Source organism: Taeniopygia guttata, chromosome 4 (assembly GCF_048771995.1).
Source record: "Taeniopygia guttata chromosome 4, bTaeGut7.mat, whole genome shotgun sequence".
NCBI lineage: Eukaryota > Metazoa > Chordata > Aves > Passeriformes > Estrildidae > Taeniopygia > Taeniopygia guttata.
Window position 1 is genome coordinate 23435906 of NC_133028.1, and position 23368 is coordinate 23459273.

Below are 23368 nucleotides of genomic sequence, written 5' to 3' on the forward strand. Positions count from 1 at the left end.
GGCTGCAGTGGGATTTCTATCTGTGTGTAATTTCACCATCATTTAGAGAGAAATAGTTGCTCTGTTTCACCATACCTTCCTATTTAGTTTCTGGTGGTTTTATTCACTTATGGCAGCATTTTTTTTTTTTGTGGCTATGTTGTATTTTAATACCAGCTGGCAATTACACAGCTGCTCACTCACTCCTCCTTTCCAGGAAGGTCAGGGGAAGAGAATTGGAAAGGTAAAAATGAGAAAATTCATGGGCTGAGATCAGAATAATTTAATAATAGAAATAAAATAATCCTACATTGTAATGAATAGGAAAATAACAAAGAGTGATAAATAAAACCCAAAAAAGGCAAGTTTTGCAATAAAAAGCAATTTCTCACCAATAACCTGCCAATGCCCAGCCAGTCCCCCAGCAGCAGCTTCCCCCACAACTCTCCCTCTGCTTCTGTTGCTGTGCATGGTCCATATGGTATGGGATATCCCTCGGGTCTGTTGGGATCAGCTGTCCCAACTGTGTGCCCTCCTAAATTCTTGTGAGTCTAGTTTTGTCCATGCTTAGTAGGCAAATGTTGTTTCAAAACTGGCTTAGCTGGAAAAGCATTCACAGCAGGAGTGCTTTTCCTTAACTCTGTCTCTACAGAGGCAGGGACAAAGTAGATCTACTTCCAAAGAGTTATTAATAAAGATCTCAAAAGTATATGACTGAATTAAGTTTAGCCTTCTTTCTGCAGGAAAGTGGTTCTTTTTTTTTCAGTCTGTGATTTTTGAAGTGCATTGTTTTTCCTGTTTAGAACTACCTGCTGGTAGTTCTGTGGTTTGTGTGCAAGTGACTGCAAAACCATGGCACACAGCCCTGTTCCTGCTGGAGAATGTGCCAAGGGAGGACCCAGAGTACAGAAGAGACATCCAAGAAGCTCAGATATTGTTCTCAAAACCATTGTGGTTTACCTCTTTCCCTTTTATTTGAAAGAAGTGAAGTTTTGCAGAGTTGTATTGATAGCAGGTAGAATTACACCTTTCAGCAGTGTTTGTATGACACGTCCCTATTCCCCATGGACAGTTTCCTGCTTTGCTTGCTCTGGGCTTCCAGGCTTACTGTCTGGAAAATCAAGTCTTAAATGCCTTGCTGAGCTATACTTTTATATAGAGATATATATATATTTAAATTGCACAGACTGTAAATGGGACACTTTACATGTGGACTTGCCTTGAAACAGCTGGATAGTATTAAATTTAAAAGCTTCAAGGTAGACTGGTGCCTACTGATGCTCATCATTGGCATTTCAGAGGCTTCACTGAGACCTAAGACATTGAGTGTCACCTTTAAATGGATGGTTAAATTTAGTAATGTTTTGCTCAAGTGAACACATAATTTCTTCAGAAAGGGAAGCTGGTGTCTCCTACCAGGCATTTTTCATTGTGAAATCTCAGTAACAGTGCTGAGCTTGGGTAGTCTCTCTTACAGTGGTTAATGACAGGCTGAAGTGCTTCTAGTGCTGGGCCCCTCTAACTTGGAGCATCTCACATGTTTGTATTCCTGTCTCTATGCAGCTTTACATGTGTGCAGTTTTAAAGTTGTCTGCCAAGATGCACATTCCTGTCAGAAAGCAGCACACTGGCATCAAAAACTGCTTGTGCAAGAAGTAGTGCAATGGTCTTGTAAAATATAAATGCAGCGATTAATGTAAAATAGGTTAAAGCAGTGTAAAGTGGGGATTAGCAAATCTAGATACTGCAGTGATCCTATCATCTCCTACAGAGCTGCTGATCTCTTCATTGCTTTGAGGGTTAGACAAGATGTTGAGTTCAACAAGGAGTCTGCTGCCTGTTTGTATTTTGCTCTGCCTCTGCAGCTGTAACTGACAGAGCTTTAAATACTTCTAATTCAGGGCTGCCTAAACTTTCTAAAGGTGGAGGAGAGAAAAGAGAGGGTTTTATTAAGAGATGCTTCAGTTTCAACATATAGATGATACAGCATAGCATAAATCTTGGAGGAGTAGTTTTTCAAGAGCATGGGAAACCTTTTCTAGACCTAGAAAAAGGAGTCAAAGGATAAAAAGTGTGTTTTAATTCTTTGCTCTTTTAGACATGGCCAGAAACCCAGTTTCCTGTTCTGCTGGAAAGTTGCTAATGTAATCAACCTGGGACAAAGGAAAAAAATTCTCCTGTCCTTTGCAAAAAACCATTTTTGATTTGGTGATAAAATGTGAGGCAAATAGGTTATTGGTGGTACAGCTACTCTGTGTTCCGCAGCCAGAGCTTGAGTAATCTCCCTCCATCAGTACTGATTCCAACTTCCAAAAAGAGCTAGTTAGGGAAAAAATAAGAGCTGAATCAACAGTGTCTGCATTTGAGACTAGTTACCTGTATACACTTTTCTTTCTGTATGTAACTTGTGAATGGTGCCTGTCCATAGAAAGCCCCAGGGAATCACACAAAAAGCAAATTAACGATAGCTTTAATTAGCCTTCCATTTGTCAGTGAGCAGATTGCTTATTTAGCCTGGTTGGGTAAGAAAGTAAGACCTTGGGAAAGGGTGTTCATGATAGTAATTACAAGGGATGTGCTCCTCTTCACTTCAAAGGTGCAGGAACTGCCGCTGTGTACTGGTTCACCCCAAAGCGGGGTAGGCTGTGCAGTAGTTCAAGGGACAGCTGAACAGGGAGCTTCCTCCGGGCAGTGTAGAGAGTAAGGCCAGACTCTCCAGACAGACAGGACTAGATTAAATGAGGGCCTTGGACTGAGGAGGTGCGTGCACATCTTCTGGTCTCTTGTACTTGTTGACTTCACATCATATGTGCTCCTCTGATCTCTGCTCCTCTGACCATCTGCATGGAGTCTTGTTACAGAAAAGAGCAAACAGCTAAAGTATGCCTCGTTATGGTAAGATGTACCTTCCACCAAATACAAGTTATTTTCCTGAAATAGTGCTTCTTTTTCCTTCTTACCACTTAAGAGGTAGGATGAACACTTTACTGGTAAATCCGTGGTAAAAACATACAATTCTCGCCTTCTTTAATTCCCATTAAAACTAAGAAAGGGATGATAGATTCCTATAAGGGATTAATTTTTTTAAAAAATTATTTTCTTTTTTACCAATAAGAAGAACTCTAAATTGAACTCTTGATTAAAAACACCTTAGGGTGGTCTGTCACGTCCAGTTTCGATAACACTGGAGATAAGAGTCTGGTTGCCCATAAAACGACAATGCAATGCCAATCTACTGACTGTCAGACACAAATTAGATGTAACAGATGACCTGATGCTAGGTGAAGCTTTCAGGGCATGTGCTGCAGCCAAGAGAAGTCTGACAGAAGTAGTTTTTAAGTTCCCTTCCTGCTCTTTGCTCTGCCCCACCCCACCCCAAAGGGAAGGCTGCAATATCTGGCAATGCACCTGGAAATGTATACAAACAGCATTAGGGAGGTGAGATGAAAAGGAAGCTGATTTTACTCTGTCATTAAATTTTAACACTCCCTAGCAGCTTGCCAGCCAAACGGGATTATACTACCAGATGTCCTGGCAGAAATGCACGCGGCTCTGCAAGATCATAAATCCAAGCAACGTATGGCAACCCTGCATGTTTAACACTACTGTTAGCAATGCAGAATTTCAGTGTGGAAAGCTCTGGTGGTGGGCAGGATTTAGCAAAGACAAAGTCTTCCCAGACTTAGCTTTAAAGCCTTAGGTAGGGTAATAGCTGCTGCTGCTGGTGGTGTGTACTACTCTTGCAGTGTTTCTTTTGTCGTATCTCGTAAACAAAGTAGTAATGGAGCCAGTTTAGTCTACACTTTAAATATAGGTGCCCATTCTTAGAATCATGTCCTCATTAATCTATGCAAAGGATCTGAAAAAACCCCAGCTGCTGGTTTTTTTCAGTTGCTGCTCCCTCCGTGGAAAACAAAAGGCACTGACTAGTATCTCTAAGTAAATAAATTATTCCTTTAGTGAGGACGTAGAATTGGGCCCACCAAAGGAGAATGTGTTTGTACCGGTGGTTATGGATTTTCCATGCTATATGTTGACACTAAACTGTCAGCTGACCTGATCAGCAGTGTGGCAGAAGGGAATTTAAAGCAAATGGGGGAGAATATGCTATTTTATTCTATTGCTGCTAGAAAAATTGAAGTTTATATGAAGTATAAAAAGAGTGAGTCAGCTTTTTGTCTCATCAGAGAATAATATGAGGATGAATAGTCAGAGGAAAAGAACAAACGGGTCTTCAGCATGGGTAGTTAACTTTGCAAATTGCAGCTAAACTTAAGTGACCAGGAAGTGGAAGACCTAAAAATAATGTTAAGTGCTTTCTTTGCAAATTAATCTTGCTACCCAAGTGTGAAATCTCCCTTCTTTCTCCCATATATTCTTTATATTTTCAAGTTCCGTATCACAGAATTTCAGGTGATTCATTGCTGGCCACATTAGTCATTCTGAGCTTGTGCTGGTTTTGTTTCTGACAGAAATATTACACAATAGAGATATTTGTTTGCTCTTTTACTGATTTCAGTAGTAAATTACCTCAATAATGTAAAGCCTTGGAAAGCTTTGAGCTGAGTGCTTGTCATCATTTGGCTTTACTGGAAAATAGGTATGTTAGACCAGTGGTTGTTGTCCCTGAAAAACTCCATTCATGTAATATTCAAGTTTCTCTGAACTAAATTAGCTATAGCTTCCTAGTATTTGTAATAAAGCTGTTCGGGATTGGTTTGCATTGCTATGATTTTAGCAATTTAAATGCCTCTGTGGCATAAGAGAGAGGGAGCTCATGCTTAGATGACGTGTTGTGTCCATTTTTGCAGACAGAGAGGGTGCATGACAGGGCAGGTTGATGACAGAGAGGTGGCTGAACCAGGAGCCAGTGAAGGGTTTCCAGGCTCCATCACACTGTCATAGCACTGTGGTGCAATTTTGGGCTGCAGAAGTGAAGCTGGTTTTGACTGGACAGGGTTGTTTAGTTCAGAAATCCCTTGCCTATGCTATATGAAAATGGAATTTAACTTGCGCATTCATCTTATTAGCTCACATTTTAACTCAGGGAAGTAGGAATTCATTACTCTAGAGGAGGCAAATCCTGATGCCCTAAAAGCTGTCTTGCTTCTTTAGGTGGTTTGTGTTCCCTGCTGCTTGTACAATCCAGTGTTCTCTATATACATATCTCATTATTATAGTTACTTTTATATCTTCCTAGTTAAGTAGTAGGACCTGATTTTTTCATTTAAGAAGAAAAATTATTTAGGGGAAAATAATGCTTGCACAAAATGGAAAGGCAGCATAGTCACATACAAGGACATCAACAGCTTATGAAACTTTTTGAAAATCTTCCTCTCTTTACTGTCATGCTTCATAAGCTCTCAAAAACACATAATGAGAAACAAAGACCTCTTTTTGCTGTGTCTCTAATTTTTTTCACTGCATAACCTGGCATTTTCAGATGTGCACATAGAAAATGAAACTAAGTGTTTTCAGTGTGTTATCTCAGATGACCAAGTGTTTATTTAACTACTTATATCTTGTTGGCCTAGATAAACTTCACCTGAGGCCAGCATCTCTTCACTAATTTGTCATCTTTTCATTTTCATGCCCCTAAGCTGTTTTGACACAAGAGGCTTAGCACGGTCCATCTCAGGAAGCACCAGCAGCAATATAAAATGCAAGGAAAACAATGTAAACTGAAGCTTTGGGAAAATAAAGTTGTACAATATGGCAATGGTTAGTGGCTGGATGATGGCCATCCTTGATGATATAAATTTTGTAGCATGTGTAACTACAAAGAACAAAAGAATTAAACAGCAACAATGCAACATATACCAAGTGTTACTGTATGCAAATACATATTGAAGTTGTTGCCATGAAAAACTTTCATTACTCATTTTAGGTTCATTTTCTGTTGTTAAGTGGTGGAGAAACTGGGAAAAGCATCCAGCACTCAAATAATTGCCCTAGTTGCGACAATTGTAGCTTTTTACAGAGCAGAAAATATCATCCAGATGATGAATAAAAACAACGCCTCCTCACATAAATGAAGCACACAGTAATAAATGGTACTGTTTTGCTTCTGTTCTCTATTTTCAATTTCCAGTATAACAGGGAAATGCAGCTTTTTTCCACTCAGCTTTATAGAACTTGTTAAAGAAGTGGGAGGCTATTCTAATCATTAGCAATATATAGTTTGTTTTTTGTCTTTAATGTACTTTGTTCTAACTCTGGCACCACAGTAATTACAGTATGCTGCCATTGCAGAGAGGTTGGGGAACTCTGCCATCTGTCCTGCTTCCTTCTGCACTGCCTAAGTGTGCTGGTCTGTACCAGTGAGGGGGGAAGAGTGCAGGGTGGAAGATGGAGTTGTGTCTCCAAAGCATGTAAGATGTGGCAATCTGGAAAACAGGCCTTGCAAAGAAAGGCCGGGTCTCAAAAGTTCTCTCGGTTAACATCTTGGGTTTTCTTGTTACTTTTTTTTTTTCCTTTCCTGAAACATCAGTCCAGAATACAGAGTACCTTGCACCTGTTCATGACTGGTTTTGTGCAGGTTCAGCTCTGAACACCAATTCTCTGTACTGTGAAAGCTGATGGGCTAAAGAGTTATTCTTCCATTTTGCAGTTTTGTGTACCTGGTTGCAGATGAACAATTTCCTTTTTTTCTAGTGAAGCTCTGTAGAAGCACTGCAAATGCTGTCCTTTAGTCCTTGTTTGTCAGTGTTTTCAGAGTTTCATCCAGCAGACTGGAGACTTTTATTTCCTGAGATAGGAGATAAGCTAGTAAGGACAGACCACTGCTTATATCAATAACATGAACACATTCCTGTGATGTGTGCTGCTGTTTCGTGATGTCGTGGCTAATGCACACACTTTCATTTTTCCTGGGGTTTTGGTAAAGTATGCACTTTGCTATGTGGGATTCTCTTGTGCAAATATGAGAGCACCAGTCCTTTTGCTTGAAGTCCCTTTGTTTCCTCCTGCTCTGGGTGTGCTGAGCAGAAATGTGCCCCAGGTTCGCCTATGGGCCTGCAGTAGTTCTTCATGAGGGTATGGCCCAAAGTGGCCTCTGCAGAGAGGGAGGTATATGTGTGTGTATGCACCAAGAAACTGAGCTCTGCTTTCCTCTGGAAAAGGTGAATTCAGCTTCTTGCTCCTCTTAGTCCCATTTTGGGTTTATCTTTGTCATTTATATTGTCATCTTCATGCTTATTTTTAGTTTCTAGCCTTTCTCTGTTGAACTGTTTTTACATTTTAATTGACTAAATCAGGAGACTTGTAGGTGATTAATGTTTTCCCTCTGAAGCTGCATCATCTAGAACAGGCATAAACCTTGCCATGCTTCATTTACTTCCAGTTCCTTTTCAAACAGACATGCACTGTTCCTGGACCTTCCTGTCTTTCCTCACCTCCTGTCAGTGTGTGCCGTACTTCTCACTGGATGAATTCATGTGCCAGCTGTGCATCTGTATTTCATGATTTTATTTGTGCAGACAGAAGTAGTGTATGAAACCTTCCTACATAATCAGTAATAACAGCAATACTCATGTGACAGCTTTTGGCAGGTAGAGTCCTACCTGAATTGTGGTAACAGTTTCTGCTTCCTGCTAAATGAGGTTCTTCAACAAATGCATGAGAAGACTGATCTCCATATCTGGGACATTTGGTGTTGAGGAGTGAAATAAGATGATTATAATTTTTCTTTAATTTTTTCATAGATGAAAAAACTACTTGAAGTCAGGCTGCTATCAAGTAGCTCTTCCTTTTCCTTTCTGTACTATATTTTGTGGATAAAACAAAAGTCAGTTTTGATATGCTCCACCTATAATTCATCCCAAATGCTAATGGTTTTATTGTCATTATTTCCCCGTGTCCCAGCAGATCAAGACTAGAGATGATTTACTATGACTAGATATAGTTTAGATGGTTAAAGGTCATTTACTACAAATTACATGTGGTTTCTTCAGAGACAGGGGTGCAACACAGTGCCTTGTTCTGCTTTATGCATTTGCGTAAGATATGATTGATCACTGATGCCCTTATGATACATTTTTCAGGGTATGGGAGAATTTCCTTCACATTGAACAAAAGAATATATTTATAATTTTCTGAAGGAATAGATTTTAGGCTTTGTATTTCTTTGCATTTCAATTTCTTTGCATTTCAATTTAAAAAGTGTTGCTCTCTGTCCAAGACTGCCCAGCTATAGCCAGCATTTTTGAAACTGATGCATTTGCTAATCCTGTGGGACAGTTGCAAACTTGTCCATTTTTATAAATTGCTGTATTTATGACAGGAAACTAGGAGGGGAAGGTTCTTATATATGAATATAACTGCAAGGAGAAAACAGGGGCATAATGACAGATGTGTCCCCAAGTCACTGTTCTCTATGGTGGAAGCAACATCCAGAGTAAGGGTCTTGTGGAAAGATTGGATGAAAGCCATGAGAACTCCAGTGAATGTTTTGCCTTGGTAAAGAGAAGACCTCCTGCAGGGCAATTAAAACTGTTTTTTTCTTTGTATTGTTTCTATTCAGTACTTTCTAAACACAGTAACTATTTTTATATCTTTTGTGATCATAATAAAAAGTATTCTTTACTTTTAACTGAACATATTATCTGTTGAGAATGATCTGAGGATGAATTGTCAACACAGTAGGAGGGATAAACGTGGATTCAGTTATGCTTGTAGCATCCAGCACCCTCAGGTGAGATTGGGATTCCTGGAAGGTTTCTAGCTGGTCCATCCCTAAGCAGCACAGACTGGCTTAAGAGCTTGTGAGGCAAAGTGAACCTCCTGGTCCAAGTGTACTGGGGGGACCCTTAGCTTCCACTGAGTTTGTGGAAGCTTAACATTCATGGTTGAATTGCTGATATGAAGTATCTTTTAATACAACCGGGAGTACCGAGGCATGTGTCTGAAGGGCTATAACTCATGCCGGTGCTTTCAATCGTCTTTGCTTATTCTATAAAGATGATAAATTAAGGACAAAAGCTCAAGGCTTTAGTACAAAATGTTTAATGTGATGCAAAAAAGGCAATAAAGATCAATAATTTGTCTAAATGCAATAGTTTTAAAATTCAAAGCACTATAAAATAAAACTTCTAAAATATTCTGAAGATTGCATTGTAGTTTTTCTTTTGTCATTTTTGGGTTTTAGTGCTTGAAAACAGACTGCAATTGCAGACTGCAATTTCACTGTCCGGAGCAAATACTTGGTGCTATATGTTAAATAGCTTGATGCAATGGGAAATAGAAATGGACATGACTTTGTCCTTTGCAAGGCCTGTAAAGCTCAAATGTTCCTTACACAGCATATGCTCTAACTGAACATTATGAATTGCACTTGTAAAGCTCACTGTCTAATAGATGCCACTCTTTTGTTTCCCTCTTTTGCAGCAAGTGACGGGCAGAAGTTTTGGTGAGAAAGATTTTCGTTCAGGATTAGAAAACGGCATTCTTCTGTGTGAGTAAGTAATGCTTACAGTTTTGAGCCTTGAATACAATCTTGACTAAAGCAGGAAACAACCTTAGCTAGTATGTCCCATTGTTGATTTCCTTTTGAGAGTTTTGACATTGTGCACAGTGGTATTTCACTGCAGTATAATTTCAGTGCCAAAGCTATTGTTACGGTGAGGGTTGAAATGTGGCTTAAAGAAAACAGGGTTTATGAAGTGCTTCCCTCACTCCACCCCAGGTCCTTAGCTGAGTTATGTAAAAAAAAAAATTCTGTTTGTTTTTTTTGGTTTTCTTTTATTTAATGTTGTTAACCACAGATTGGCAAACGTTGTTCCACACCTGCCTGTGGATGTCTCTGCCACAGTGAGGCGTTTTGGACCAACTCCAAGTCTGAATGCTGTCAGGAGCTAGCCATCTGAATACCATCAATACACAGCTACTTTAATAGTTTCTGGAAAGGTTAGGTGTCCTCTAAATTTTGCCTAAAGGTGTGTTTCAATGACGTGTTTTGTAATTTTTGGATGAAAGATACAAGTTAGCTTTTGCACATTTCTCTCTGTAGTTCTAATGCCTAGTTTTTAGGAAGAGTCTTTGAAAACCTTGTTAAAGGTTTATATGCCAAAGCTAGTGACTTCTAAGAGCAATTTGTAAATATGCCCTAATGCCCTTAGTCCTTTGAAAATCAGGTTGTCAGGCATCTCGGAGAGTCTGTTGATCTGCATGATCTATATGTACCAATTTCTTTCCCTGGATATGCAGGATTCTCACTGAAGTTGATAAATCTGTCTTTGCACACCAGAATGATGAAGCTTATGCAGAATTGAATACATACTTATAAAGCAGATCTCCTGCGACGTGTAGCTGGACAATTGCAGCTATTGGTTAAGTTTTGTACTATTCCAGGTACTGGAACTTGGAAGCTTCAGCAGTAGAGTTGAGCTAATATCCTGTAGCTCAGCTCTAGGTAGCTTACCATAGATCCAAATCCTACTTGTGTAAATACTGTTATATGTCTCACTGGTGTCATTAATCAGACAGCTTGAACTTTAGTTTTTAAAGGTGAAAAAATATAAAGGAAATGATGTGATCTATTTTCATTGCAGTTGCGTGTCTTTGCTGAGGAGTGGCTTTGGGAGGAGGGAAGTAGTTGTTATTGTTGATCAAAAGTTGTGTAACTTAGAAGGAGCATACCCTTTTTTTATTTAAGGGTTGCCTCTTGCAAAAAAGTCTCTCCTCTGTGTGTTGAAGGGAAGTGCTGTGTGCTGAATCACTTCTCAGTGCTCTTTGAATGTTAAGGTTGAATTGTGTTGCATGAAAAGCAAGGGCTGTGTATTTCAAGATTAGATTGTAATCTTATCTGCAAGTAAGCAGAGGTAGTCTGATTTAAATACTGTAAATCTTTAAGATGGAAGGCTTAACTAACTAATGTTTTGCTTATGAGACTAATAAATATGTATTTCTTAGAAGGTTGTGAGCTCCAGTAATAAGCACATCAAGGGACAGCACTTGGTTATGCTACATAACTGTTCTGTGATACTGGGCAAATTTCTTGTCCTCATTTACCACTTGTGGATGAGTGCAAATCAGCCTGAAGGAATCTGCCTCCTCAGCCTCAAATCTTAAAAGCCATGAAGTTTGTATTGCATCTTGCTCTTGGTTAGCAAGCTGTAGCTAGTGTGTAAAACTCTATTAGGCTACAGAGCCTTAATGAGAAAGCCACCAAATTGGCCTTCAGGTTCAGTTTCTTGATGACAAACAAACTATAGCACCAGCAGTAGAAGCGTACTCCTCAGTTTCTTGATGACAAACAAACTATAGCACCAGCAGTAGAAGCGTACCAAGTCCACTGTAAAATAGAGAACTCAACAGAAATTTTTGGGTCTAACACTGAGAACTTCCAGAGTATCTTCCAAAAGTACTTTGGCAAGTGAAGCACTGATAGCTAATTTTTTATCTGTTGCTCAGTGAAGAACATTGTAAAGCTGCTACAAGCAATACTGTATTTCTAGACAGATTTTTTTGTGACTTATTGTAAAATTACCAGGGTACCTAATGAAAAAAATGTAATGGTATAAAACTTTCTCTTAACTCCCTGTCTGTCTGTTGTGCATTCATTGCAGCTGACTTCAACAAGTAGATGAAAATCTGATCTAAGTCTCTGACCATTTCAGAAGACAAGAAATTAATTATAGCTGTCTTGAATTCCTGAAGATGGAAGAACTCATTGTTTCTGGTCAGGTTCTATCTGATTTGTTGAAATTTTAGGGAAAAGCAAACTTACCTTTGTTTTTATCCACAGGCCAGTACTCACTGCAAGTGGCCTTGACTGGCAATTCATAGCCAGACACTTGTGTGAGTGATATCCTGTGAATGTGGAATAGCTGTGCTTAACTTCCACGTGGCTGTTTCAGGGTTTTTCTTGCCTGTTGTATTTTGTGAGGAAGACTGAAAGTGAGTTTGGGCGCTGAGGGATCCCAGCAGCTAGGGGACTGGAAGCTGCTCTCAGGAGTGGGGACACAGTCAGCATGCCTTGAATGTCCCAAACATGTCTCAAGCTACCTTCTGGCTTTGGAGGTGTTCTGCAGAAGGGGATGAGGAAGTTGCCATGTCAGAGTCCATTTCACAAAGAGATTGGTCTGTGCCAGAGGGTGCAGGGGGAATCTCTGTCTCTGTAGCAGGATTGTTTGACCCTTATACACAGTAATGCCAGGCCCACCTCCACTTGAGCCCAATATCGATGTCCTAGACAGCCTACAGACACAAGCAGACATCACTGCACTGGTTATAAATGATTCATTCACATCTAGCAATAACCCACATATTTTAATAAATGAAAACGAATGCAAGTGTGCAATGCCAAAAGCTCAGGCTCTTGGTATGAATGGATGGTGGAGCAGTGCAGATGTGTATGCTTGCCACAGGAACCTGCAAGCCTCACACCTGCCTCTCTGGTGGTGTTTGTGCTGGGGCTGGCATTTCGATCCGGCCTCAGTACGAACTTTATGGCTTGACGCACTCAGCTGAGGAGCTGAGGGGCATATTTAAACAATGCAGGATGCCATAAAGCTACAAGTCAACAGATGAGAGTAACACAAGCTTTTTCTTCTTTCTGGCTGTTTGAAAGCCCACTTGTGCACTTGCCCAGAGAGTGGTGACTCTAATTGTTCACCCAGCTGTGCTGAGAAGCCAGTGACTATGATTTCTGTTTGCCTGAAATGAGTTCATGTTTTTTTAGCATAGCTGTCTGACATCAGTGCCGATGGTGATTTCAGCAGGGATATAATAGCTATATAGGCAGAGGCAGTTCTTTCTCTGTTCGTGCTTTGTGAATTAAATTCTCGTATGAAAAGACTGAAGAGTTTCTGCATGGGTGGGCAAATGTGCCTTTCTGTGATCATGGTTGAAAGCTATATGATGCAGGAATACAACACCAGTAGCAGGAATATCACTGGAAATCCCCTATTGCTGCTCCAGCACATGTTCGATTTTTTTTCTCCCTTGTTACATAGCTTTCATGTTTAGGTTTGACCCAGATATCATAAGAAGCTAGAGGATTAATGAGAAATAAATTAGATCTAGTTTTTGCAATACTTAGGTGTTCCTATTCTATGGATTTAGCCATCTGGATGAAGGTTGGCTGCCAAAAAAAGTGCATATCCTGTCTCTCTGTCTGCCCTGCTGGTTTGGGCAATCCTATTGTATTTTTTGAAGCAGCAGGTAAGGAAGTCAAGATAGCTTTTATTTCTAACCATGCAAAATTGCTATTAATTAGTTTAAAAATTATTACAAGAAGGAAAAAATGCATGTCTTGCTGCAGTCTTGACCAGTTGTTATTGCTCTAATATCCTTGCAAATGTATTTTCAATTGTTTTGCCCTTCTCCTTACTGCCCACATCCCCTTGTTGAGCTCTACTACTGCAGGATTCCTTCCTTCATGTTGGGTATCCAGTAGTTAAAGAGGTCTCTGTCGGGATGTGAGACTTCAAAAATCTGAGTTAATTGCTTGCTTTGATATGATTATCCAAACAAAAGATATATCCAATATATCTTAAGAACTTCTGACATGCAATTGGAATTGTATTTTCTCTCAAACTTTCTCTGGGATCAAGTAATCCAGTCACCCTGAAAGTTTATATTAGTAATAATGAGATTCTAATGTCAGGAACAGGACCAGACCATAAAGAAAAAGAACAACAACAATTGGGATATAAATCCTGGGCAAAAGACCTTACACTATTAACTAAACCAGTTGGATATTAGCAGAAATGATTTGGCTTTGCCGTAGAGTCTAACAACATTATGATTGTGTGTAATACCTTGAGTTCTGTATGTAGAACAGTTTAGCTGTGTGTCTGGTTTATGTATGTATTAAAATCAATTTATAGCAGTACATTCAGGCAAAATAAATCTGATTTTTCTCAACATGAAAGTTCTAACAAATATTTCATTGCAGATCATACACATATAAATATCAAAGAGGACTAACTGTATGTGGTTAAAGATGGATGTCCCTTTCCCATGCTGGAAACCAACTTATGACCACTTTCCCAAGGTCTTCTTGCTTTTTTTGGAGACAGTTATTTTATCTATTAGCACATGTCATTATGTAACTTCGTAAAGTGTGCAGAAACTATGATTATTCTTTGAAACTATGCTTATTCTTTGACTCTGTAACTTTTATGTTGTTTTTTGAAAGAGGAGATACAAAGATGTTCTACTTTTTTTAAGTAATCTTGGTAAAATTGCATAAGTACAGTGAACTAACAAAAAGTTGTACACTTTTTCTCCTGTAGGTTAATATATAGGAAAGGCAGTTCTCTTCTGCTGTGCATACTTGGAATATATGCTCTTAAAAAGTACAAGAAAGTTTTCAGATTTTATTTTTAAATAAAAAAAATATGAGAAATTAGCCATGCAAACAGATTATTTTAATAGCATTTAAAGCAAATATGAAGAGTGGCTGTAAATCTGAGCAAACTGAAAGTGATTATGACCAAGAATTACTTAATGGAATTTATCGTGTATTCTGTCATGAGAATTATTTTCTTCCACAAGTAAAAAATCCCCTTAGCTTGTGTTCTTCATGTTGATGGTGATGAATGAGCTGCATTTTCTCAAAGAGCAGTTTTTTTAGACGTGCATCCTGGTTCTGGTGCATCTGACCGAAGGGCTGGCTATGTGCCAGATCAGTACAAGTGTAATGCTGTGGAATAATAAAACTTCTGTGCTCTGAGAGTCAGTGATACCGTGAGGTATGAAGAACAGCCTTTGCTGTATATATGGTGTTTCAGCTGTTCGTCTTGCAAGTTAATGTCACTTATGTCATCTGGTAGGGGAAAACAAATAGTCTTTGTAGCTTATAGGATTTTTCAGATATATCATTCTAATTGTCTGTTCGTGTTGTGGGCCTGGCATCACTTCAGCACTTGTCTGTGTAGTGAACAGTGGAGAAGTCAGTGGATGCCCAGCCCTTATGCTTAATTAGTATTTTGCTTGACTTTCCTATCCTTGGAAACTAAGAAGTTATTTGAGTTTCATAGGCATATTTGAAGTTTTGAATGTGACCCATGCTTTGAGGTGAGAAAGAATTTGTATTTTCCTGTGGTCTTCAGACTGTACTTTAAAGCCAAAACATTATCAGCATCATGAATTTGGCATGTCTCCAGGTTTGAGAGATGGGCCCCAAGGCTCATTAAGCATTAAGATTTAGGTTCATGTGAGGACATTTGACACAGTTTTATATGAATACAGAGTCCTTAATCTGTAAGTTTTATTACAGTTTCATAATGAAGAGCTATTTATTAATATGGTTTAGATAAGGGGCCAAAGGTAACATAAACCCTTATGCTAAAGCCCATGATGAGAAGAGGGGAATAGACAGTGAGGGGCATGCTTGAGCAGACAGAATAACCTATCTTTGTATTTATGTTTAAAAAAAATGCATTTCAGCAGACTGAATAATAGAGCTTTTTCACTGATGCATGGTTATTGACAGGGCAGGAGACTGTGGAACACTGATCCACTCAAAAGGAGTGTTGCTGAAATGCAAGGCAAGGTAATCTTGTGAGAAGTTTCAGCTTTTCAAGAGTGTATGTTTAAGAAAGCATATTTAGCAGTTTTAGAAAGCACATCCGCAGCCATTGCTACTCAGTGTAAAAGCTATGCACGAATTGTAAATGTATAGGTGCATGAGATGCTCTTCACATCATCAGTCCTTGTGATTGTAGGTTCTGTATAAATAGCTTGTGAAGTTACAATCTTCCCTGTTGCCTTTCTTGAGCTGTTTGAGAGGTTTCGTTCATATTTTTAGTTTTTGGCAGAGCAAGACTAATGCAGTCCTGTGTTTGGAATATTGTTTTCTCAATACTACATATTTGCATAAGTCTTTATTCACTTTGTACTGGACTGGACTGTGAGCCCTTTATAGGACAAAGTCAGTTCTGTCCTGCTTGTTAAAAAAACACCTTGTTCATCTGATTCTAAATAAATGATGTCAGGGGCATCATTAGCAATCACTCAAGAATGTTTTCCCAAAAATATTTTTGTGACCTCAGGAACATGTTTATATTTTGAAACTTCTTAGCCATGTTTTTTTGCAACAAAATATTTTGACTTTTCATTGTTCACTGTTTCAAGGTGATTTGTTCATCTTTAAGACTAGTAGTGGATTTTTCTGTCCTTTCAAAATATTTGGGGGCATTTTGGAGCTGCCACTAGAGCATGAGTTAAAAATATGTGGATACTGAAGCTGTCTAGGCTGATAATTATCAAGTGCTGAAAGTCTGCTTGTTTGAATGTAAGTCTGTAAAACTTAATTTGAAGAGAGAAATGTCTCTGTGAAGGGTTAGTGTGGATAGAATTTCTTGAATTCTCAAATGTGAAATGCCCTTTGACTTTTAGATCAGATCATTAGTCAGCTTTTCTTTCTAGGAGTATTATCTGTTACTTGAGCAAAGAGCTCTGTTAGATACCTCCCCCTCCAGCCTGGATTGATCTGTGAACACACATCACTTCAACATTTCTTTTCTCCATTTCTGAAGTTTATTCTCTGAAAATGCTTCTCTTCCATTTCCTTCTACAATCGAGGTCTTTTTGGAGGCTGGGGTTTGGCAGCCATCCTCTGACTATTTTCTTAACTGGTGCTTTCTTGCAAGAATTTCATTGGCAATTCTTTGGTGCTTTTCATTAGATCTTTTATCAACTGTTGCCTGAAACGCCTTCTCTTCCTGGCAGAAGTCTTTCACATTCTTAACTCATGATAAAAAACCCCAGGAAGGTCTAATAAATTAGTCACACAGTGGCTAGCACTGATTTCAACTTGTCTGTCCAGCTGTGGAGATACCTTATCTCCTGGAATGCCAAACCTTGGGGACAGCATGAGTAGAGCAATTGATTCTTCCTGTACCTATGAGAGCTGGTTTTTATCAGGAGAAGGAAGTGACCCAGCTTCTCCCTGTGCATGGGACTAGAGCAGCTTTCCACTTCCATTATGCCCTCTTGTTTCTATAAGGTAAGACAGGTCTAAGGTTTTAACTTCTATGCCGTGTCTTTCTGTGCTTCATTTAACAGGTAGCTGCTGGAGAGTCCAAACCAGCACCTGTCACAGGGGAAAGGAAGGATTAGTGTCTGGTTATTCCAGGGGAGATTTAGATTGGATATTAGAAAAAAATTTCTCACCAAAAAGGTTGTAAGGCATTGGAACAGGTTGCCCAGGAAAGTAGTCGAGTTACCATCCCCAGCAGTGCTGGCTTAACAGTTGGGCTTAGTGATCTTTGAAGTCTTTTCCAACCTTGATTTTACTCTATGTTGGATTGAAAATTACAGGAGAACTTTGAGAAGAACAGAGGATTGTTCTGATTTAGGACAGGTGCATAAATGCTAGAGGTGATGAGCAGAAATCCCCACAGAAAGCTTGAAGGGTCTGAGAATAGGTCATGTGTGTATGTAGAGAGTCAGGTTTTGTGGATGGAACCTGAAAATTCTTAGTTGTATCCTGGTTTGGGTTGTTGTCTTTTTGGGCATTTGGTGGGATTGTTGGGATCACTCAAAATGAGCCAAGGATTGGGATTAGTATTAAGACTGGGGAAGAGGGCAGAGACTGGAGCTACAGATGCAGTTGGGGCTGCCAGAGGGAAGATAGGTGATGCAGGTTTTCTCTCCTGAAAACTCTTTAGACTAGGACCTGGCTGGGGACAGGTGGCCCAGGGCAGCCAGTTCCTTTAGTTAGGATTGGTGGAGCAAAAAAGTGGCAGGGGTTGCAAAGACTGCAGTTGTCAGGGGCTTCTAGGAGAAGGTGTGGGTTAGTGTTTCTTCTCACCTGCAGAGTCTGTCCCTTAGGCCATGTCTGAGCATCTTGTGCCGGGTCCCCATTGCAAAATGGTGATTGGTCTTGTTTGCCCAGTATTTCAATAGGAACCCACCAGAGCTGATAAAACTTTACATTCGCATACATATGCTCTATGAAAGTCTAAATTGGCACAGCAAATTTAGTGTATGTATGAAGAAGTTTAGTTTGTATCTATGTCAGAAGAGGTCTAGTTAGTGAATTTTTGAGAAGCAGGGATGGACAGTAACTGTGAGAGTGAAGGGGACCATTGAGACCCTGAACAAACAGCACAACTTTTCAGCTGGCTTGGTAGCAGAGCAAGCTTAAACCACTCAATGTTTTGGCATCTGGATTGTTGCTCTAGATGAGGTAATATTTCAGAAGCAGTCAGTCTGCTCTGGAAGAAAACTCCCTTTGACATATTCTGCAGCAAGCAAGTCCTGGGGGGTTTAGTGCCAGACTGCCTAGAAATGTTTCAAATAGGAGACAAACTTTTTAATAGTAATTTTAATTTCTTACTCAGGGTTTTCCATCTTGCCCCATCCTATTTCCTCTCTCTTCAGCCTCCAAATGGTGACCTAAAATGTTGTTTGTTCTCTACTCCTTTCCTTCCTCTGAATTTATTCTTCTCCTGTATTTCACAGGGAAATCTGTACAAGCCATTTTGAAGATTTATTTAGAATGGGTTTTGACATTTGAAGTTTCCAATAAGAACTCTTTATTTTGCCTTCTGTTATTGCCTATGACTTTTAATCTGCACCTGCAATATTGGTTATGGTGCTGGTGCATTCATGTCTGAGTAATAAAGAAAATGGGATGCTTTACCTAATATATTATTTTTTTTCTAAAACAGAATAGGCAGACTGAGGATTGAAATCACAAGAGAGCTACAGTATTTGGAAAGAAGTCTTCTGGAAAAAAAAAAATCTTAAATTTCCTAGTATAGCAGCTAAATGGAAAATAGGAGTTTTATAGCATTGTGGCTCTGTGAGGTTAAAAAGTACCATATCTTCTGGGGGGGGGGGGGGAAGTAATTTTTTTTCCATCTGTGAATTAAAATGATGCTTCTAGAAGATAGGCAGTTCTTTTATTCGTGTTCTCTTCATCTAATGGAGAAAAGTGATTTTTTGTAAATAAAAGTATATGAATTAATTTGTTTTTAGGGCATTGCTGTTAGATTCTATCTTAAGCAGAAGAGGAATAGTACAGCCATCTGTATGAGCTTGGGTTACAGAGTTTTTAACTTCAAGAATATTTTAAAAATATCCCCAACTCCCAAAAGTATCATTCATATTTGTTTTGATGCTACTCCCAATGCATGATGGTGCTGGAGATGTGGGAACTTCAAGAATGTAATAACATGCATACAATTTTGGACAAATGGAACAAAAGCTTTACTAACTATGGTCATAGAAAATTAAGAATAGCATCTCCCACTCTGCTCCCCTGTTCTGTGCAAGTGATTGCAGAAATCCAACTTATATACTGTTGCAGGGAGACACAAAGGGAAAGAGGTGATGAAAAGTGATAACTTCAATGTTCATAAAGCCAGATGTTCACTCCAGGAGGGATGAGCACCTTCATGAGCTTGCAAACTGCCACAGTCCTAAAGAATCAAGCAACAAATGATGCACCACTATGGAGCGATGGCTCTTGGTGGAGCTTTGAGCCGTGGCACATCGCCTGTTATCCTAACTCAGAAGTAGGGAGCTGGAAACCATCACAGACTGTTAGCGTCAGTTGAAAGGAATATTCTTTTCATTTGGATAAACTTCTCAGCCAGACCTCTCAAATATTAAATATTAATAATTTTACTACCACAGTAAGCTGCCAGAGGAGTCTGCTCTTGAATGGAGACCATGTCAGCCCAAAATGAGGTTGCTCTCTTCCATAGAGCTATTCTAATTTTCAGAGATTTTTAAATTTATGCAGACCTCATTTTTTCTCTTCAAAGATCTTGAATTTTAAGTCCATGTCTTGAATTGATGATTTTCTTCCCAGTGGATGGAACTGGTTGAATTTTTCCTTGGATAAAAGGCACTATGGTTTTCTCTTGGGGAAAGGATGGTGAAGACACAGTGTTTGTTGCAACAGAATTTTACAATTAAAATTCCTCATTTTTAGAGGCTTGGTCATTTTTTTGAGTATTGTAACAATGAGCCATGTCAGGACATCTCATAGCATTCTCATGGGTGGTGAGGAACTTGGATTTGGGGGGTTGCTAATCTTTGGACACTGCACAGTGTTCAACTGTTGTATCACTGGCCTAGTGGTGTTTTCATGATGAGATGGGGCGGGGTTTATGAATTCCCTTTTTATTTGCCTTCTCTCATTTATGATTTATGGGGCCTTCCATTCAACACAATATATGGAAGGATGGCATTTAATTTCAAGTCATGATGAAAAAAAAAACAGACAGGCCACCCATAAAGTGTACATCCTTTCTCACTTTCCTGCAGTGCAGAAACTGCCAGACCTGGATGCCTTCTAGGTTTCTCTCTCAGGGTCTTCCAGGCACCATCTGCCTGTACACAGGTAAGGCAGGCTGATGTGTCAAAATTCACCCAGAATTCACCCAGAATCTCTCTGGGTCACTGATGTGCTCTAGATCAATTTAGAATTCAAAATAAATACTACTGAGTTCTTGTGCTAGATATTCATCATAGTCTTTCTTCATTTCAGTGATATAATCTGGGTGTCCATGTATGTTTACAGAAGGGAGAAAGGGGAGAATCTTTTTTTCCAGTCACACTGAAATCCTTATGTGCTGGGGAAAAATGTTTGATAATTTGGATTTTGTGACTTACCACTCATAAAATACTCCTTTCTCATAACAGGTTGCTGAATGCGATAAAGCCAGGATTGGTAAAAAAGATCAATAGACTACCGACCCCCATTGCAGGTTTGGTGAGTATATCAAATGGAGGAAAATATTTCAGTGCTGCTTTTTGCACCTTGACATTGACTGTGATTCAGATAGCAGTTATTTTTGTAATTTGAACTTTTCTAGCCTAGTAAACTCAGACGGTTCCTCTGTAGGAATGCTCTGTGTAGTCACCTTAAGACCTTTCAGTCTTTCTTTTTTTTTTTCCCAGAAGTAGGCAGTATTCAAGTGTCAGGGTATATTTTTAGAGGAAGATGATCTTCTTGGTTATATATCACCTCTCAGTTGTGGCACTAGCTTTAGAAAAACTGGAATGCATGCATTAGAAGCCATCACCACAAAAAGATAGTTTTTGGAAAGGAAGAAAACTGTACTTGTATATTTTGTCTCATTTACCCTTTCCCCAACATACCACAGTCTGCAGATAACATTCATTCTGGGACTATCTGGGGAACTGCTTCATGTTGACTTTAAGGGCAGAGCAAAATTTGGCCATACTCTGTTGTAAGCAAGGAAGACCACAGAGGATGTGCTGACAGCTCATGGGCTGTCAGGAGCACTGGGTGCTCAGGGGGTCACCTCAAGTGGTGGCACAGTCCTGTACTCGCTGTTGGGGCAGAAGGTGGGGGAGTGGGTGTTTTTTGGGCCTAACAGGATTAGCCACATAGAAATATGGCTGTATTTATTTTACCTTCAGCTGTAATTGGGAATACAGCGTCCTTGAGCACGTGGAAGGTGGTCATCCTCTATTTAGACTCACCACGGTTCCTTTGTGTTCTGGCACTGTTCACATTGTGGTTTATACAACATTCAGAATATATTACTTGTTGATAGCTGAAGGTAAAGTTCCTTTGTATAAAGAGCATTAAAAAGTTTCAGTGTAGCAGAAACCATGTTACATTTGCTGTTAAAGTAGTTCTACAATGCTGATGCATAGCCTTTGAGCTGGTCTTTCGACATGTAGATTGATAAGGATGTTTCTGCATGAATACTGCCTGGCTTTAGAATTCATTTTTGATCTCCACCACTCTTTCTCTGAAGTTTCCTTGAGTGCCTTTCTTTTGCCTCTAAAACCCACCTAGTTTTATTCTTTTGCTGTCGTATTTGAGAGGACTATTTGATATAAACAGCTGAAAAAAGTACCAGTAGTGCAGTTTTCTTTTCCTTGGCTTGCTTTCAGGAAAGACTCAATTTTTGTTATGACTGTTTTAAGAAGATGATATTGAATTACATTGGGTTTTTTCCTTATTCATATGTAAAATCCCAGTGGTAAGGTGGTTATAGTAGGAAGGACATAGAAAAAAGTTGTTATGTGTGTGTATTTTTCTCATTCCTTGAGATAAAGCTCTCCTGCAAGATGTGTAGCTTCAAAGGATTATTAAAAAAGACGTTTTCAGGCTACTAATGATATGGTAGATCTTTTTTTTGTGTTGTAAAGTGACTTTATTACCTCTGTATCTGTGTCCTCTGATTTCCTTTAGTAACTACTTTTCTAAATATTTTTTGTAGTAAATAATTAGGCTATTTAAAAAGTTCACTATTCCTGAGTTCTTGAACATTACCAATGAATGTTTTAATATACTGTTCTGTGAATAAATTGCTCCAAACAAAACAAACTACCAAAATTTACCCTTGCTTTCCAAGACATCTGGTTCCATACCTGCTGGCTTTTGTTGCCATTTGTAGCTACAGTGGTGAGTAAGTGGCTGCTTTTAGGATTGCATGCGAATTTAAATGATCAAGTGTTCTGTCTGGTCTGTTATGCTTATTTATGTTGTATTATTTAAAAGTACAGCCACCAGGCTTGTATTTGAGCACACTAACCTGTACCATGCATATGTGTCTGAAAAAAAAATTAAAATATTGACACTATGGTCCAGAAGCAGTTATACCTCCTAGGCAGTTGACCCTACATATGAGGCATTCCCTTATCAGTTGCCAATTTTTCTTTATTATCTTAGTTTTGGTTGGCTTGACATACTAAATAGTTACTTCTTTCCAGTTATTTCACCCCAGTGAGTGTGATTTCCTCAGTTACAAGTAGAAATGCTGTGAAAGCTTCAGTACCTTTTCTTCCTTGCAGAGCTATGTGCTTCTAAATCCTATATGCTGCTTCTGCCTAAAATGTGTAACCAAATTACTGTAACAGAATTAACTTCTTTCCTGTGTCTGATAGAATAAGTTTTTATTTCACTAGAAGAGACAATAGGTACATTTTCTTTTATACACAGTAGGAGCTAAAACTTATGAGTAATTGTGGAGTATTCAAAGTGCCTTTTGTTTCATCCTTAACCTCCAGAGACACAAACAGTTATATATTACGTAGCTCTATAAAATGTCTACTTGAGTCTAATTGTCCAGATGGTAGTCTATTTTTCCCCTTTATTATGGTAAGGAAAAATTAGGAAGTGTCCTTTATTGAAGGAAAATAAAAGTGAACTTGAAGCCCATATCAGACACATGCTGAGGTGTTCACTTTGGAGTATTATCAGTTGTAAAAATTTTGCCTATATTTCATGTTTGCGTTACTTCTCACAGCACTTCTATAAGTATTATGTATAACTGGTTCAGTGTTGACAGACAATTCTTCTAATCTTTCCTGGCATTTAAAACTAGATGAATCTGCAGTTACTCTGAAATTCTCACCAGTGACTTGCTCATGTATTTCAAGAGGGAATAATTTATTTGCAGATCTTGCATACCAGAACACCAATAATTTAAGTAAAATTTATTGT

The 23368-nt window shown here is 39.0% G+C and overlaps 1 protein-coding gene across 4 annotated transcripts in view; it reads left to right on the top strand.

Annotated features, from left to right (window-relative positions):
• Positions 1 to 23368, top strand: part of LIMCH1 (LIM and calponin homology domains 1) — a 171901-nt gene that overhangs the window by 53228 nt on the left and 95305 nt on the right. For all 4 annotated transcript variants that reach the window (XM_072928116.1, XM_072928117.1, XM_030270984.4 and 1 more), the window contains exons 2-3: positions 9364 to 9434; positions 20587 to 20656. In XM_072928116.1, the coding sequence (XP_072784217.1) occupies positions 9364 to 9434; positions 20587 to 20656 (141 nt within the window). The remainder of the gene's footprint in view (positions 1 to 9363; positions 9435 to 20586; positions 20657 to 23368) is intronic.